The sequence below is a fragment of the Scyliorhinus canicula genome, chromosome 12 (genome assembly GCF_902713615.1).
Source record: "Scyliorhinus canicula chromosome 12, sScyCan1.1, whole genome shotgun sequence".
NCBI lineage: Eukaryota > Metazoa > Chordata > Chondrichthyes > Carcharhiniformes > Scyliorhinidae > Scyliorhinus > Scyliorhinus canicula.
Genome location: NC_052157.1, coordinates 5,512,182 through 5,531,808, shown reverse-complemented (window position 1 = coordinate 5,531,808; position 19,627 = coordinate 5,512,182). Strand labels below are relative to the sequence as shown.

Below are 19,627 nucleotides of genomic sequence, written 5' to 3'. Positions count from 1 at the left end.
CATTGAGGGGAGGTAAAGTCAGCACAGAGTGAAACCTCCTGTGCCTGTAAACAACATTGCAACAGAACGCTGGGCTCCTGAAGGCAACTCATCTCAATGTTTGTGGCTGGAGCATCCAGTACTGTTAAGGGACAGAGTGAGAGACACACTTCATGTCAGCCTAAAGCATTGGCAATGTCACCCACAGTGGCAGCCGTGTACACCAGCTACAACACGCACCGCAGGAACTCACCAAAGCTCCTTAAACTGCACCTTCCAAACCCATGACCACGACCATCTACAAGGACAAGATCATCAGATACCCAAGAACACCACCACCTGGAGGTTTCCCTCCAAGTCACTCACTTGGAAATATATCACCGTCCCTTCAATGTCACTGTGGCAAAATTCTGGAACTCTGTAACAGCACATAAAAAAATAAGAGCAAGAGGAAGCTATTCAGCTCCTCAAGCTTGCTCTACCATTCCATAAGATCATGACTTATCTTTGAACTTGACACCACCACCATATCCCCAGATTCTTACAGCATGCAAAAAGATCAATGATTGCTGTCTTGGATACACTCAATCGACTGACTAAAGAATTCTAAGGATTCTCAACAGTGAAGAAATTCAGTAATTCCCACTTCTAGACACTCGAGCCAGAGGAAATGGGAAGCACCACAAAGAGGCTTTGCTGGGATTAGGGAAATCTCATGACTATACGGATTCACATTCCTTCCACCAATAAACTCCAGCGGCAAGCCAATATCATCCCTCTCAAACACAGCCCAATTGTCTACCACTGGTGACAACTTCCACATTTTATTTCCTCCCCTCTGTCCATTTAACACAACTTGTTCTAGCATCTGGATTCAATGCGCCAGGGAAATACCTCCATGGAGATGTGCAGTTTGCGTTAATACACAATCAATTAAGTTATATTTATACCAGGGAAGAGTTCATGCCACATGTTCATAACTGGCCAGTATAAATGCTGTAAAATAACACTCAACCACCCAAAGTTTATTTTTTTGAAAATGCTTTATTAAAGTTAGAGCATTTTATACAAAATTACAAAAAATGCAATTACCTGTAACCAAACACAAACCTCAAACTCACCCCCCCCCCCCCCCCCGAAACAAGAACCCCCAGCCCCCTCCTCGCATAGTGACCAACTCTCTGAAATACAATATAAACAGCCAGCATCTCCGGTAGAAACCTTCAATCGACTCCCTCACAACGTATTTCACCTTTTCGAGGTGCAAAAATGCCATTAAATCCCCTAACGACACCAAAGCACTCTGCAGCATTGCTAGCCTCCAGCCCAACAGGATCCGCCTCCGTGCCACTGAGGCAAAGGCAAGGAACATCCAAAAAAACAACTGATCCAAGCCTTTGTCAGGTGCACTTGAAACACTGAAAATTGAGGCTGAACATTAAAGGATGCCATTTCACCATCCAGTTTTGACATAACCATTTCATAAAAGCAGCTACCCCAGGGACCTTGCTTTTGGTACCCGTTTACGATCTGCAGCAATGGCAGTATCTCTCACTCAAACCTGCCAGAAATTTAACATTGCAAGAACCAAAGCTCAATATTCTTCAGATTGTTTGCTCAGCTGTGATCCAATACAACGGGAAAGTGAACAAGGCTGTAAAAACTAAGTCTCAAAGCACTGCAATAAACAAAAACTTGTGAAAACAATATTCTCGCTCACAACTTAAATTATGGCTGAATTACAAAGCAGGGAATTTATTTAAAAGATCATTGTTTAACATTCACTCCTGGTTATTTAAATCAGGAGGCTACCATAGGGATCACAGCCTGTGAACCTTTTCTTAGCGTGGCAAAAACACGTTTCTTCATGAAAGAAAAATACTGCCCATGCTGAAGATATGAAGTAAAAAAAAAACTTTAGTTCCAAAGAGTCCTTTTGAACTTGAAACGTGCCAGACTTGGGTTTTTGAACACTTCTTCATAATTCCTACAGAACAGTGGTCACGCTATTAACGGTCAACGGCCGTAATATTCATGCTTCTGCTCATACTTGGCCTCAATTCCAGATTCCTCGACCAGTGGAAGTCAAATTTGTGTCAGGACATTGATGCTTCTTATTTTGAAGAAAAAATAATTGAAATAAGCTCTCATTTATTTCTAAAGTAAGAAATCTTACAACACCAGGTTAAAGTCCAATAGGTTTGTTTCAAATCACTAGCTTCCGGAGCACTGCTCCTTCCTCAGGTGAATGAAGAGGTAGGTTCCAGAAATATAATAAATATATACACAAAGTCAAAAATGCAAGACAATATTTTGAATGAGTGTCTTTGCAGGTAATTAAGTCTTTACAGGTCGAGAGAGGGGGGTAATCCCAGGTTAAAGAGGTGTGAACTGCCTCAAGCCAGGACAGTTGGTAGGATTTTACAAGCCCAGGCCAGATGGTGGGGGGTGAATGTAATGCAACATGAATCCAAGGTACCGGTTGAGGCCGTACACTTGTTTGCAGAACATGGGTATATGTTTATGTCTTTCAGGACAGTAAGAAGTCTTACAACACCAGGTTAAAGTCTAACAGGTTTTTTCAAATCACTAGCTTTCGAAGCACAGCTCCTTTCTCAGAGTCACCTGATATATCGTAGTTTGTCTTGGTCAACAGTTTCTGGGACCAACGTAACAGCTGCGCCAGTGCCCACCTCCATTTTCACCTGCTGTCCATCTAGTGGAGTGACCCAGTAACAGTTGGTTGCACCAGCAATGGCCAGCACGTTAGAACATAGAACAGTAATGCACAGAACAGGCCCTTCGGCCCTCGATGTTGTGCCGAGCATTGTCAGAAACCAAGATCAAGCTATCCCACTCCCTGTCATTCTGGTGTGCTCCATGTGCCTATCCAATAACCGCTTGAAAGTTCCTAAAGTGTCCGACTCCACTATCACAGCAGGCAGCCCATTCCACACCCTAACCACTCTCTGAGTAAAGAACCTACCTCGGACATTCCTCCTATATCTCCCACCCCGAACCTTATAGTTATGCCTCCTTGTAACAGCTACATCCACCCGAGGAAATAGTCTCTGAACATCCACTCTATCTATCCCCGTCATCATCTTTTAAGCCTCTATTAAGTTGCCTCTCATCCTCCTTTGCTCCAATGAGAAAAGCTCTAGCTCCTCAACCTTTCCTCATAAGATCACGAACAGGCTACGTTTCCCAAAGGTGCAGGAGGAGCTGGTGGAGGGGCTGGGGGCGCCGATAGAGTTGGAAGAGCTAGTCAGTGGGATTGGTCAAATGCAGTCAGGTAAGGCGCCGGGGCCGGATGGGTTCCCGGTGGAATTTTATAAAAAGTATGCGGATCTGGTGGGCCCCCTGTTGGTGCGAGTCTTCAATGAGGCATGGGAGGGGGGGGCTTTGCCCCCAACGATGTCATGGGCGCTGATCTCTCTGATCCTGAAGCGGGATAAGGACCCCTTGCAGTGTGGATCATACAGGCCAATCTCGCTCCTCAATGTTGATGCTAAGATCAGACAGGATTTGTCCCGGGAAGACAGCTTAACACGAATGTGCGGAGATTGTTAAATGTTATGATGATGCCGGTGGCGGAGGGGGAGGCAGAGATAGTGGTGGCGCTGGATGCAGAGAAGGCGTTTGATAGAGTTGAGTGGGGGTACCTGTGGGAGGTGCTGGAGCGGTTCGGATTCGGGGAGGGGTTCATCAAATGACTGAGGTTGCTCTACAAGGCCCCGATGGCGAGTGTAGTTACCAATGGAAGGAGATCAGAGTACTTCAGGCTCTACCGTGGGACCAGGCAGGGGTGCCCCCTGTCCCCCTTGCTTTTTGCACTGGCGATAGAACCTCTGGCTTTGGCACTGAGGGAGTCGGGGAGGTGGAGGGGCCTGGTGCGGGGTGGGGAAGAACATAGGGTATCGCTGTATGCGGACGACCTGCTGTTGTATGAGGCGGACCCAGAGGGGGGAATGCCAGGGGTGATGGAGCTGTTGACCGAGTTTGGGAGCTTCTCGGGCTATAAGTTAAATCTGGGCAAGAGTGAGGTATTTGTAGTACACCCGGGTGATCAGGAGGGGGGAATTGGGAGACTCCCGTTTAAGAGGGCAGTGAAGAGTTAGATACCTGGGGGTGCAGGTGGCCAGGAGTTGGGGGACTCTCCATAAGCTTAATTTTACCAGGCTGGTGGAGCAGATGGAGGAGGAATTCAAAAGGTGGGACATGGTGCCGCTATCGCTGGCGGGTAGAGTGCAGTCCGTCAAAATGACGGTTCTCCCGAGGATCTTGTTCCTTTTTCAGTGTTTGCCCATCTTTATCCCTAGGGCCTTTTTTAGGAGGGTGACTAGCAGCATCATGAGCTTTGTTTGGGCGCATGGGGCCCCGAGGGTGAAGAGGGTCTTCTTGGAGCGGGGTAGAGATGGTGGGGGGCTGGCGTTACCCAATCTCTCGGGGTATTATTGGGCGGCCAATGTGTCGATGGTGCGCAAGTGGGTGATGGAGGAGGGGGGGGCAGCATGGAAACGGTTGGAGATGGCGTCCTGTGGAGGCACAAGCCTGGGGACCTACGAGGTATACCACGAGTCCGGTGGTGGCGGCTACCCTCAAGATTTGGGGGCAGTGGAGGCGACATAGGGGGGAAATGGGGGGCTCGATGGAGGCTCCATTAAGGGGGAACCATAGGTTCGTCCCGGGGAATATTGATGGGGGGTTCCAGGGTTGGCACAGAGCGGGCATCAGACAGCTGAGGGACCTGTTCATTGATGAGAGGTTTGCGAGCCTGGGGGAGTTGGAGGAGAAATTTGGGCTCCCCTCGGGGAACATGTTCAGGTATCTGCAGGTAAAGGCGTTTGCTAGGCGGCAGGTGGAGGGATTCCCTTTGCTTCTCGTGAGGGGGTGAGTGACAGGGTGCTTTCGGGGGTCTGGGTCTGGGTCGGGAAGATATCTGATATCTACAAGGTAATGCAGGAGGTGGAGGAGGCTTCAGTAGAGGAGCTAAAGGCTAAGTGGGAGGGGGAACTGGGGGAACAGATCGAAGATGGGACATGGGCTGATGCCCTGGAGAGGGTTAACTCTTCCTCCTCAGGTGCGCGGCTTAGCCTCATCCAATTCAAGGTTCTGCACCGGGCCCACATGTCCGGGTCTAGGATGAGTAGGTTCTTTGGGGGCGAAGACAGGTGTGTCAGGTGTTCGGGGAGTCCAGCGAACCATGCCCACATGTTCTGGGCATGCCCGGCACTGGAGGAGTTCTGGAAGGGGGCGGCGAGGACGGTGTCGAGGGTGGTAGGATCCAGGGTCAAGCCAGGCTGGGGACTCGCGATTTTTGGGGTTGGGGTGGAGCCGGGAGTGCAGGAGGCGAAAGAGGCCGGTGTGCTGGAATTTGCGTCCCTAGTAGCCCGGCGGAGGATCTTGCTACAGTGGAAGGATGAGAGACCTCCAAGCGTGGAGACCTGGATCAATGACATGGCCGGTTTTATTAAGCTGGAGAAGGTCAAATTTGCCCTGAGAGGATCGGTACAAGGGTTCTTTAGGCGGTGGCAACCTTTCCTCGACTTTCTGGCTCAGCGATAGGGTACTGGGACAGTAGCAGCAGCAACCCGGGGGGAGGAGGAACGTTGACTATGTTTGTTTATTTAATTTTAATTTATTTTTAAGTTCTCTTGTTGTTTACTGGGTTTGGGGGGGTGTGATACATGCGTTGATACGGTCTTGGGGGTGTTACAGTTATTATGGTGTTTTATTGTTGCTTTTCATTGTTTGTTGCTATATTTTCTGTAAAAAATTTCAATAAAAATTATTTATTTTTAAAAAAGTAAATGCTGCATTGCAACGGCAAGAAGCAATGCATGTTTGTTTATAAAAAGAAAAAACGGTATTTAAACCATCGACTATATTGCAATATCTCTATCAGAAAAATTCCAGTTAGTCCCTTCAGCTGGCCTGTTTATTAAACTTGATTAATTATATGCAAACAAGGGCAGCACGGTGGCGCAGTGGGTTAGCACAACCGCCTCACGGCGCTAAGGTCCCAGGTTCGATCCCGGCTCTGGGTCACTGTCTGTGTGGAGTTTGCACATTCTCCCCGTGTCTGCGTGGGTTTCGTCCCCACAACCCAAAAATGTGCAGAGTAGGTGGATTGGCCACGCTAAATTGCCCCTTAATTGGAAAAAATAATTGGGTAATCTAAATTTATAATAAAAAAATTATATGCAAACAAAAGCAAAATCAATTTTTATGCATTCTGATCTAGCTTAAAATTCTACCCTGTAATTAAGTGCAAACTAGCTAGATACAGTCATATCAGGACACAATACAAATGGCATTTTAACTTCAAGCACCGTTCTTGGTGTTTTAGCCCCATCTACTGCAAAGCAGCAGAACTGCACCACGTTTAATTTGAATCATCTTCCCACTTTCTAGATTATACACACAGGCCATTCAGTCCATCGTACGCATGTTGACTCTTTGGAAGAACGATTCAATTAGTCCCACTCGCTTGCTCTTTCCCAATTACCTCGCAAGTATCTCCTTTTACGGTAAACACCGTCTCCTACAGTAATCAACATTAAAGCTTTCCACTGGGGCAGCAGTGTGTGCGACTTCTTCCAGATTGACCGTTGAGTCTGCTCTCAGGCGGGATAGGTAATGCAATCAGTTGTGCTTCCCACCAGCAGCCGAGATCAAGGGTTTTATTACAGAACCTTTCCTCTCAATCAGCAGATAGAATTTGATACACAAGCCAGCTTCCTGCTCAGGTTTCACAGCTCGCTACACAACGCAGAGCCACATACAAATAACCTTCATTCCCCCCCTTCGCCTCACTGACCACATGGACAGCAGCAGTCGAAGACAGCAACTCACCATCACCATTACAAGGGCAATTAGGATTGGGCAATAACTGCTGGCCAAGTCAGCAATATCCTCATCCCGTTAAGAATTAAACAAGAGATAACAGTATGGACAACTATTTACACATCCCTCCGCTGCCTGGCTAAGGTCTAACACAGATTGAAGTTGGGATCTTCTTGGTCAGTGCAACTCAATGATGTCACAATCCCAGATGTCATACCTGGAATGGGAAGATCCCAGAATGGAACCCTGGTTCAAACATCGTAACTTTTATTTATTTTTATAAAACTTGGAGGAAGAGTCACAGAACAGCTCATTTAGATTTAAGAAGAAAAAACATTTACTAGACATGAAAAATTTGAATTATGATACAATACTTATCTACATTGGTCTCATTAACAAAGTCCCTTTTAAGCAAACAAGATGACTGTGGGCAAATACATTATCCACTCTGAACCCAAGTTATTGTTTGCGGATGTCTCCTCAGAATCCCCCCAGGTAACTGTCCCATGAGAGTTTTCAACCACTCCCAAAAAGACACCTTAAAATCTTCTTTCGTAATAATGCTTTCCCTTAGTGGTATGCATTCCAAATACCAATTCGGGTTTTTACAAATGACACTATTTTTTTTTTTTTTTAAAAGCCTCCGTGCTCCACTTTTAATAAGAAATCCAGTCCAGGATTTTACACCAATTCCTTTAGGATTTCTTTGGCTTGACTGCTGGGGAAACTGCTGACAATGGCTTTAGCCCTTGATCTCCAGACTGTGTTAAAATGATACCAAACGTTTCATCTACCTCTGAAGTCTGCTGTTCTACTTTAAATCTAGTTACTGCAATTGTCTCTAACTCAGACTTTGTTTACTCTTCCTTGTCTTCTGAACAATATCTTGGTCTCTGTGCACCTTGACTTCTTGGACACCTCTTCATTTTTCTAATTTCCTTAACTAGCTGCTCTTCCAATCTTTGCACTTTTTTCTCAACCATTATTCCATGGTTTGCCTTTTCTTCTAGCAAAGCTGAGAGATGCCTTCTCTCTCACTACCCATCTTCAATGGCAATCAAATTAGCTAAACTAAAATTGGATAAAATCTTCTCTACTGTACATGGACCCAGTTGCTAAGCAACAGCCATATGTTCATGCCTTTTATTTATTCTTCACGCCGTAGCCCTCTCCAAGGATGTACAGGTTGGGTGGATTGGCCTTAGTGTGCAAAGGGTTAGGTGGGGTTCCTGGATTACGGGGATAGGGTGGAGGCGTGGGCTTAAGTAGGGTGCTCTTTCCAAGGGCCGGTGCAGACTCTTATGGGCTGAATGGCCTCCTTTTGCACTGTAAATTCCATGATTCTAAACAGTTGGAATTTAACCAACACCCACACATACGGCATATATCTGCATGTTCTGAGTAGATATATGCTGTATGTGTGGGAGTTGTATCTACCTATAGGTTTTGCCCATCCAGGCACAGAAACATTAAACAGACTTAAAACTATACCTTATTTCTGATGTTTACTAATACAAATATAATTCCCTTAAACTCCCTATGTTTTCCTAATAGCGATAGGTAATTAGTGTGAAATTCATGCAACTCAAGACGATTTCTGCCCAAGTCCCTGCAGAAACTCCAGCTAAAATTCAGTTCAAAATGCTTGATAACATTGGAATCCCAGACAGAGCAACAATTATCACCAACACTACTCTACGGCACCACGAGGCCATTCAAATAATGCTGCACCAACATTATAAAGTATGTGAAATTTTATTCAACTTGAGCTTACACTAATGCGGAACAGTCCAAAAACTATTGACGGAATTGAAGTTTGTGGGGGTTCAGGAAGTTATTTAACTTTTATTCCCAACTTACCAAATGTGTCCTTCGCTACTTCCAGGTCCGCTTGTTCTTGTAGCTTCGCTAGTCGGAGTTTTTCTGCTAGTTGTTCCTCTAGCGAAAGCTCCACAGGTTCTGCTTTCTCCAACTGAAAAACAACATACATGTGGAATGGCAAGTTGGGATACAAAATGACAGAATAGTTCCTAATAACACCATCAACATGTTGATTCCGTCATTTTTATTTCCCCGAGATTGAGTGTCTGTGTACCCCTGTTTTTCTCTCAAACACTGAAGTTTTTAAAATTGATTCACTGTCAGGATGTGGGTGTCTCTGTCAAGGTCAGCATTTATTCTCCATTCCTTGGTGGTGGGCCACCTTCTGCCAAGTCACTGCATATATTTAACATAGAACATTACAGCGCAGTACAGGTCCTTCTGCCCTCGATGTTGCGCCGTCCTGTGAAACCCCTCTAAAGTCCCTCTACACTATTCCCTTATCGTCCATATGCCTATCCAATGACCATTTCAATGCGTTTAGTGTTGGCGAGTCCACTACTGTTGCAGGCAGGGCATTCCACGCCCCTTACTACTCTCTGAGTAAAGAACTTACCTCTGACATCTGTCCTATACCTATCTCCCCTCAATTTAAAGCTATGTCCCCCTCATGCTGGACATCACCATCCGAGGAAAAAAGCTCTCAATGTCTACCCTATCTAATCCTCTGATCATCTTGTAAGCCTCAATTAAGTCTCCTCTTAACCTTCTTCTCTCTAGCGAAAACAGCCTCAAGTCCTTCAGCCTTTCCTCATAAGATCTTCCCTCTATACCAGGCAACATCCTTGTAAATCTCCTCTGTACCCTTTCCAATGCTTCCACATCCTTCCTATAATGTGGCGACCAGAAGGAAGAAAGTGTTAGATTTTGGAGACTCTAAATGTGTCAAAGAGTATGGGAAGAGCTTGGAAGTATGGTGCTGAGATAGAGGATCACCAATGATCATACTGAATTGCAGAGCAGGCTCAAAAGGGCCAATTGGCCTCCTCCTGCTCCAATTTCTATGTTTCTTGAACCACTGGTTCAAAGTCAAAGGAGGGGTTTACATGACTCCAGTCCCATGCCAATAAGTTCAAAATGAGCACGGATGGCAGATTTCCTTCCCTAAAAAACAGTTAACCAGCTGGATTATTAGGATAATCTGACAGTCCGACAGTTACAGAATTCCTATAGAGGTGGTCATTTGGCCCATCAAGTCTGCATTGACCCTTCAAAAGAGCACTCTGCCTAGGCACATGCCCCCACCCTATCCCCGTAACCCCACCTAACCTTTTGGACACTAAAGGGGCAATTTTAGCGTGACCAAACCCACCTAACCTGCACATCTTTGGACTGTGGGAGGGAACCAGAGTCCGGAGGTGGTGATTTTCGAGGTGTCGGAAGATCCAGAAATCCAGGAGGAGAAAGAGACAGATGTTCTGGCCTTTGCTTCCCTGGTAGCCCGGAGATGGATACTATTAGCTGGGAGGGACTCAAAGCCCCCAAAGTCGGAGACCTGGCTATCGGACATGGCTAGCTTTCTCTGTTTGGAGAAAATCAAGTTTCCCTTGAGAGGGTGACTGTTAGGGTTCACCCGGAGGTGGCAACCGTTCGTCAACTTCTTTGCGGAAAATTACTCGTCAGCAGACCGGGGGGGGGGTTTAGTTTAGGTTAGAGTAGGGGGTTAATAAAGGGGGGACCTGTAAGGGAGGAAGCAGGCTTTTGCACTATGTTTATAGATTCATGTACATTGTTTATTTTGTTGTTGTAAAACCAAAAATAACTCCATAAAATGTTTATCAAAAAAAAAACATTTGATATCAACATTCATTTTATTTCTGGATCAGAATTATGAGCTACGGGTTCACTTTCTGTAAAGACTTAATCATTTGTGAACTTTAAACAAAGGGTTAAAAGTCCTCAATGGCATCACGCAATTCCAAGCAACTGAACTTCATGTGCCAATGCCTAATGCATTGCATTTTAGGATTTATATCCTTTAACAGTATTAATGTTCCCAGTAGACCGTCATGTTTGCAGCACTGTACACAGTCAGAGGCCTTGGACCTGTGGACTGTTACATCTTGAAGGATATAGAGCAACTTACATTCTTTAACGCCTCTTGTTTTCGCTTCTTTAGTTGCTTTTCTTTTTCTTCCCTCTCTTTAATCCGGTCACTTAATTTCTTTTTTTCTGAAGTCTTGGCTCCCACTATAAGAATTTCAGAATAATCAGAACCATAGATATAGTGATGTGGTAGCTATCACAGTGACACGCAAACACATTAAAAAGATCTTTTAACTTTGTTATTGCGCCCTCATCTGCTATATCCAACAGGATGCCACCACATATTTTATTTCAAATGTGTGGGATTTATACTCCACAATCCCCAAAAGGTTACATTAGCCAGTGGATCACCACTGAACCAGTGATAGGACAAATGTTAAACACGGATCATAAATCCTTCCATGTTCAGACCAGTACAAATTTTGGAAGGTTACCTGTTCCTCCGTATTATAGCAGAGAACAAAGAGACTTTTAAGATGTGAGGTGACCAGCCATTCGCGGAGCTGGAGATTTACCATGTTATAAAATTCCACTCCTAACCCCAACCTAACCCTCTCCTGAAGGGGCTGCCCAACAAAGAGATAATGAGTCTTACGCCCCTTGGATACCGCACAGAAGTGATTATTCTTCATGTGTAATACTGCCAGTGAGTCGCAGCAGACTATTTAATCATAGTAGAAAGTCATAAACAATTCAACTGAAACTTGGCCGACATGGAAAAGCACAATGACAAGGCCACAAGGAGCTGTAATACTGGGTCTCATGGCAATTATGATTATAATTGTTATGCATTTGCATTCATTCTTATTAGCTCTAAAGAAGCTGTTTTGTATAACGTATTCACCGGACGTGACATCATAAGTCCTAGCACGGAATGAGAGAGAGAAGAGCAACCATGCAAGAGATGGCACGGGAAACAGAGAGAACAGCCACGAAGAGATAACACACTAAATTAAGCTTCTCTGTTTTAAACCTCCGTGCTCCCTATGCTGCCATCATCTTAGGGAGCGTGTTCCATAGACTGACCAACCACTCCGTGAAAGGTAGGAGACTCTATTCTCTGTTTCTGCGGTTCTGGAAAAGGTTGAAACAGCTAATCACGATCCATAAACTAGTCCCATTAGAATCCTAAAATCAGCCACTCCTGCCTTGGATGACTGCAAGTGCAGAGTTTGCACGTTCTGCCCGTGTTTGTGTCGGTTTCCTCTTTCAGTCCAAAAGATGTACTGGTTAGGTAGACTGACCATGCTAAATTTACCCTTAGTGTCCAAAGAACTGCAGGCTTGGTGGATTTACGGAGACAGGTCAGGGGATTGGGCCTAGGTAGGGTGCTCTTTCCAAGGGTTGATGAGCCATGTGGCCTCCTTCTGCACTGTAGGGATTCTATGGAAGTATGCCTTCTATCGAATAACCTCTTAATTTAAGTATAAAGAAATCCACACGTCTACCTTGCTTACCTTGTGGTTTCTTTTCCTCTTCTTCATCATCCCAGTTGTCCTATGGAAATAAAAAAAATGGTGTTTAAACTCCTAATTTTCATTCCTGAGAGTGAAGGCAAAGTTCTCAAACTGTTAATTTATTTTCGTTCTTTCACCCCACTCGTTACAACTTGGTGCAGAGCACATCTATGCAGGAAACTGGTCCCAAATTGTTGGAGCTGCAGGCTGACCAAGTCCCCAGGGCCTGATGCCCTTCAATCCAAGGTCTCAAAAGAAGTTGCTGATTATATAGTTGCTGTGCTGGTTTTAACTTTCCAAAATTTCTCGGGTTCGGGGATGGTTCCATTGGATTGGAAAATAAAGAATAGCTCCTTTATTCAAAAAGAGAGGGAGACAGAAAGCAGGGAACTACACACCAGTTAGCTTAATATCGATTAATGGGAAAATATTAGAAGCTATTAATAAAGACATTCTAGTGGGGCACCTGGAAATATTCAGAGTAATCAGGCAGTGAAAATTCATTCCGAGTTCTTTCAAGAACTAACAAGTGCTGGGGATAAAGGAGAACCAGTGGATGTACTGTACTTAGATTTTCAGAAGGCATTTGATAAAGTGCCATATCAACCGTTATTGCAGAAAATAAAAGCCCATGGTAAAGGTGGTAATATATGGCCATGGATATGAGATTGGCTGGCTGGCAGAAAACAGTAGACATAAATGGATTGTTCTGTTTGGCAAGCAGTGTGCCACAGGAATCAGTGCTAAGGTCTCAATTTATTAAATTACTTGGATAAAGGGACCGAAGGTATGGTTGCTAAAGTTGATGAACAGTAAGATGTGAAGAGGAGGTTGCAAAACGCTAGGTTAAGGATAGGTTAAGTGAGTGTGCAAAGACTTGACAAATGGATTTTGTTTTTTGCGAGGGAACTGAAGACAAAAGTGGGGAGGTTGTGCTTCTTATAGAGACCAAGAACTGCAGTAGAGTACAGTATTTATTTATTTAAGATATGATGTGTTACAACCTGCCTGATTATTACTGGCTGAGGACTATTGCCTATCCCACAATCCTTAGTGAGTATGAGCTCCCCAATGAGGGGGCAGAGAATTCATTAGCAGAGTCACCTGCATAAATAGAGTTGGCCAGTTTGGAACCAGCTAGAGGGGAGAGAGCAGTGGTGAGGTACTGCTGCTATTGTATAAATGTAATTGTAAATGAAGTTATTTCTTTCAATTCTACAAATTTGTGCTGGATTTTTTGGGGCCCTCACAAAAGGAAGTTAAAGCTGAAGTTAAAGTTCAGAGAAGATTTACTCGACTAATACTTGCAATGGGCGGGTTGTCTTTTGAGGAAAGGCTGGACAGGCTTGGCTTACTGGAGTTTAGAAGAGTAAGAGGCAACTTGATTGAAACGCAAGATCCTGATAGGTCTTCACAAGGTGGATGTGGAGATGTTTCCTCTTGTGGGAGAATCTAAAACTAGGGGGTCACTGTTTTAAAATAAGGAGTCGCCCATTTCAGACAGAGATGAGGGAAAATTGTTTTCTCTGACAAGATCATGAGTCTTTGGAACTCTCTTCCTCAAAAGGCAGCGTAAGCAGAGTATTCAAATATTTCTAAGACAGAGGTAGATTGATTCTTATGGGGGTGAAAGTTTTTGGGGTAGGTGGGAATCAGATCAGCCACGATCTTGAATGGCGGAGCAGGTTCGAAGGGCTGAGTGGCCTATTCCTGCTCCTAATTTGTATATTTGTATGTCCCGTGCAATGTAAACTGCAAAAGGGAGCCATTAAATCATTTAAATTCCAGTGTACCTTGTTTATGGAGTACAACTGTGTGCTATTAAGCCACTGATGAGAAGATCGGAGCTCAATCCCGTCTGTACTGAGCTGATCTCAAGAGCAGCCGCTGAGGTAAATTTCGCCTCCGCATTCTTGGGATAGGGAGGCGATAGTTTGTTGCAGCCTTCTGCTAATGGCTTCAGTGGCCTCTGTTGGTAAAAGGCATGTGTAAATAGCAACAGTGATAGGGTCAGCCCTCTTAACACTTAGTGCCCTGAATCAACAAGGATTCCCACTGAGGCAAGATACCAAAGGGTTTTCCCCAGTGAAACAGTACCAGAGAAGAGAGTGCACCATAGGGGAGGTGAAAATTGGTGGGAGGTAAACATTAAATGCAAAAAGAACAAAAGTAACTGAATAACAGAAAAAAACTGGTGACCTGATAGAAGACTTTAAAGCTAACATAATATAATAATAACCTTTTATTGTCACAAGTATGAAGTTACTGTGAAAAGCCCCTAGTCGCCACATTCCAGCGCCTGTTCGGGTAAGCTGGTGCGGGAATTGAACCCGTGTTGCTGGCCTTGTTCTGCATCACAAACCAGTCTAACACACAGAGCAAAACCAGCCCTGTACCACGCAGGTACAGCAGGCAGTTAGCAAGGTAAATGGTATGTTCGCCTTCAATGCACGAGGATTTGATTTCAGGAACAAGGATGCCTCACTGCAGCTGTACAGGGCCTTGGTGAGGCCACACCCCGAGTATTGTTCACAGTTTTGGTCTCCTTCCAGATGCAGCGCTGCAAAGGTTCACCAGACTGGTTCCTGGGATGGCAAGATTGTCGTATAAGGGACTGGGTTGAATGGGCCTGTATTCACTGTTATTTAAAAGAATGAGAGATGTAATTGAAAGGTATAAAATTGTGACGGGGTTGGACTGACTGGATGCAGGAATTCTGTTTCCTCTGACTGGGGGGAGAGAAAAGACAGTCTAGAACAAGGGGCCACAGTCGTAGGACAGAGGATAGGCCAATTGATACAAGGAGAAACCTGTTCACTCAGGAAGGTGAACCTGTGGAATTCTCTACGACAGAAGGATGTGGAGGCCAAGTCACTGAATATATTTAAGGAAGAAATAGCTTTTAAGACTAAAAAGTGTTGAGGGGTATGGGAAGAGCACGGCAGTATGATGCTGAGACGGTGGATCGGTCATGATGAGATTGAATGGTGGAGCAGGCTCAAAGGGTCAAATGGTCTACTCCGGTTCCTGTATTCAATGCTTGAAATGATGAAAAGGTTTGTTACATTAGACGTAGAGAAAATGTTCCAACTGCAGGCAAACGGAACCAGAGGCTATTAACGTAGATGAACACGAGAGTGAAAGGAATAGGATAGATTGGCTGGATTAAAAGGGGAGAAGATTAGCGTGGAGCATAAACATTGGCCTGACCCGACTGGGCTGACGGACCCGGGTTTGTGCTGAAAATATTGTGTAATACATTGGAATGTTCAAAATACTTGACTCCTAAGCAATGTGTGAAAAAAGTCTGGGGCAGGGGATGATGGCAAGTTAAGAATGATGATACCCCTCCCTCTTTACCTACCTTTACCAAGTCATTTCTGCCCATTATTAAATCTCATTACAATTGCCTCCTGGTACCTGCTGGTGTCAGTGTAAGCAGCCAGTTTCACACTCTCGCCTCCATTTGTCCAAACACACCCTCTAAAGGAGCTGCTAAACTTTCATCCCATGAATTCTGTAGAAACTAGGAATTTGATTATACCAATTTCTACCTTTCAAATCAGGGGCATGTTTGATGGCGCAGGTTGGAATACCAACTGGCACTAACATCTCCAAATGACACAGAGAGCAAATCATTACCTGTATGCAAATATATACACTGCAAATCACACATTACTGGCCATTGTTATTTATTTACAGTTAAATAGCAAACTTACAATTCAGAAGCAGTAAATTTGGGAACATAAGTTCTTCTCCAGTGCATGAATTGGGAGACATAAAACAGGCTGGTGAGAGTGTAATTTCCATAATAAGACATAGTAGAATTAGGCCATTCGGCCCAACGGGTCTGCTCCACCATTCAATCACGGCTGATATGTTTCTCACCCCCATTCTCCTGCCTTCTCCCCATAACCCCTGATCCCCTTACACTGTGACATAATTCAGGAAACATTTACATTCAGGGAAAGAGTCGAACAAAATATGAAAACAGGAAGCATGCCTTTGAAGACCATGATATGAAGTACGTTTTTTAATATACAGATTGGATGCCTAGTTTTTAGCTGGTTATCGCTAAATGTCCAATGTTTTCACATACGCACCACTGAAGTTCACAACATGGAACCTCAAAGTATATGCACAACTTTAAATCCTATTAAATTGCACATTATGATACACTATGCCAACAAATACTGAGTTAACAAAGAGCTCTGATGAAAAAAGGTTTCAATGAGGAACATCAATACGTTAAAAAGTAGGGAACTGGGAGCACTGGCTTACATTCGATGCCTGGTGCGGTTGGTAAACACAGACTCAACGGGTCAAATGCCTATATCGATGCTGCAGAAGCCGACAATCTCAGGTTACCAATATAAATAGACTGAGGGTTCAGATTTGTGATTTCTCCATCAATGAGACTATACTGCTAAATCCTGCTGTATACAAGCTCCAAGTGCACAAATTCAACAAGGCTTCCTCATTCGTCAATTTGGCAGTGGGTTTGGGGAGGAGGGACACTGTCTGTGGGACGCAGGCTGAAATTATCAGTCCTACAAATCATTGCTGATGGACTCAAAGTACTGGACAGCTCAAATGTAGTCACACTTTTTAATCAAACAAGCACATTGGACCTGGGATGTCTGGGATTAGCGAACAATCCAGGGGAGCATCGTCAAGATATCTTTTGAGGATTTAGAGCATTCACTGGCAACAAAACAATGAAGTCAAACATTATGCTGCCAGAAACTTACCAGCTGGAAAAATATCAATACTTTGCAGCCTATGAAAAACCAATATTTAGAGGGATGGATCGGATTCTGGAATGAATGATTACTTTTAAAGAAAGTTACTTTGTTTAGAAATAATGCAAGATTTAAGATAAGAATCTAACAGAAAACATGGAAACAAGCCAAGCAAAAGAGCAATTGAAAATGAAAAACACTTATTGTCACGAGTAGGCTTCAATGAAGTTACTGTGAAAAGCCCCTAGTCGCCACATTCCGGCACCTGTTCGGGGAGGCTGGTACGGGAATTGAACCGTGCTGCTGGCCTGCCTTGGTCTGACAGAAAAAACAAGAGGTCTGTCCCACACATCCCATCGTCATTCTACTAGGCACCACATAACCCGAGGGGCAAAAAGAGAAATTGGGCCAGAGGATAAAATAGGAACAAACACTTCAGGAGTTCCTCTCAAACCTCCAAAGACTGGGGACAACAATTTAACTTTGTTGCCTGGGCTTTTTCCACACAACTGTCTAATGCTGCACACCAGGGTCACAAAAGGAAGTCATGCCAATATCGAATTATCCCTGGACACCTCATTAATGTTCCGTGTGAGAAAACAGTCCATCGAGAAACCTTTTAGATTAGCTGGCCTCTGTGACACCCTCCCTCTAGTGCCAGTCTGAGGTAATGCAATCCTTTGCAGGACATGGGGGGGGGGGGGGGGGGGGGGGGGGGGGGCATATTGCTACGGGCTAGGATTCTTCACACTTGGTTCCATACCTCTAAAAAATTAGATATTTATAGCTCACCAATATTCAAAATAAACATTATTGAATGCTGAAACATTTACTGTGCTTAACCCATGGTTCTTCCTAATCTGACGGAAGTTGTGTGAGGTTGGTTAAATTGGGCGTGTCTCTGCTGTGACTCAGAATCAGGCAGGCAGAAACGCCACCTGTGGGTATCTCAGCAGTTTCATTTGGAGATTCAAGGACAAGGGTAGATTTCAGCGCATGGGAAACATTAAGCTGATCAATGAAAAAGTTAAAGTTCAACCAATGATGACTAATAAGTTAAGTTTGAAGCCACGCTGCCAGCAGTAAATCCCATCAATTTTTCCAGCAACTAATCTGCAACCACCTACATTTAAAACTTAGCAGGCCGATATTTTAGAGTCTATTTATTTAACATCTCGCCACAAAGATATTGTCTCATAGAAACACAAAGATATACGACAAAGGAGGTTACTAGGTTCACCATGTCCTTGTCGACCAAGAAAGAATTATCCAGTCTGAATTCACTCTCCAGCTCCTGATTCCATTGCCCTGCGTGTTACAGCATCTCAAGTGCTTTTCCAACTGCTTTTATGCTGGCTGCATTTGCTGCCAATGTCTTGCATGGACAGTTGGATGGTTTTACTGTGATGTCATTGCAAATAATGGAATAGACAGCAGCCAGGAACAGAAACACTCAAAGTTATTAAAGACGTTCATTAAAAAAAGCCTTCTCCGAGTTGAGAGAGGTGGAGCAGAGGAATGGAGCTGGAGGGGGGAAAATCGGGATGTGGAAGCTTCTGATCCACCAGATGAAGGCTGCAATTTCAGGTTACAGTCTCCATTTCCCGCAATTGCAGTTCTGGGGCTTCTTCCTGTTGGATCATATTCAGATTCTGAAGCTGTTCACCCAGCTTCTGAGACCCGTGCTGGGCAGCCATTTGGGGTCCCTGGAAGTTGCCGGAGGCCATACATATCTGCTTGCCAGCCACAGGGCTCAGAAATTAGGTGAATAGCTTTAGGGTCCAGATAAGATCCAACAAACAAACTCTCTCAGTAATAATAATTTTTATTGGTGCCACAAGTAAGCTTACATTAATACTGCAATTAAGTTACTGCAAGAATCCCCTAGTCACCACACTTGGGTGCCTGCTCATGTACACAGAGGGAGAATTCAGGAATGTCCAATTCACCTAACAAGCACATCTTTCGAGACTTGTGGGAAAAACCGGAGCACCCGGAGGAAACCCACGCAGATACGGGGAGAGCGTGCAGACTCCGCAGACAGTGACCCAAGCAGGAATCGAACCGGGTCCCGGTGCTGTGAAACGGTGCTAACCATTGTGCTACTGCGCCAGCAAATGTCGTCATTGGTTTTCTGCGTATGCACAGACTGATATCGGCAGCCACCTTGCATTGGCAGGGTATTTTTGAAATCGGATTAGTTTTTTTTGTCTCGATCACCCTGTCAGGCAGTGGGTTTCAGATTAACCCCCTCAACAACCACTAGCTAAAAGAAATTACTCAACTTCTCACCATCCTTCCAGCGGGTACTTTAAATCTATGACACCTGATTATTGACCTCTTTATTGGAAATGGGTTCTTCCTACCTACTTTACCTACAGGCACCTGAATTTTATACACCTCAATTAAACCTGCCCTCAACACCCTCAGTTCCAAAGAACGCCAGCATATTCACTATTCCTTTGAAGTAAAATTCTTCCTTCTGGCAATATTCTCAGAAATCTCTGCATCCCTCCATGTAATCTCATCCTTCCTGTAATTACCAGACTCAGAACACAGTAATCTACCTGTGGTTCAAATAATGTTTTATTCAACTCCAGCATAACCCCCCGGCTCTTATGCTCTCGGCCTCAGCTAACTGGAGGTGGTGGCATAGTGCTATTGAATTTATAA

The 19,627-nt window shown here is 44.4% G+C and overlaps 1 protein-coding gene across 1 annotated transcript in view; it reads right to left on the bottom strand.

The window, feature by feature from the left end:
* Nucleotides 1-19,627, bottom strand: part of LOC119974819 (eukaryotic translation initiation factor 3 subunit J-like) — a gene marked incomplete at its 5' end in the record, with an annotated part of 34,973 nt that overhangs the window by 3,557 nt on the left and 11,789 nt on the right. Inside the window, 3 exons of the mRNA XM_038814089.1 lie at nucleotides 8,689-8,800; nucleotides 10,796-10,899; nucleotides 12,213-12,252. Of these exons, the coding sequence (XP_038670017.1) occupies nucleotides 8,689-8,800; nucleotides 10,796-10,899; nucleotides 12,213-12,252 (256 nt within the window). The remainder of the gene's footprint in view (nucleotides 1-8,688; nucleotides 8,801-10,795; nucleotides 10,900-12,212; nucleotides 12,253-19,627) is intronic.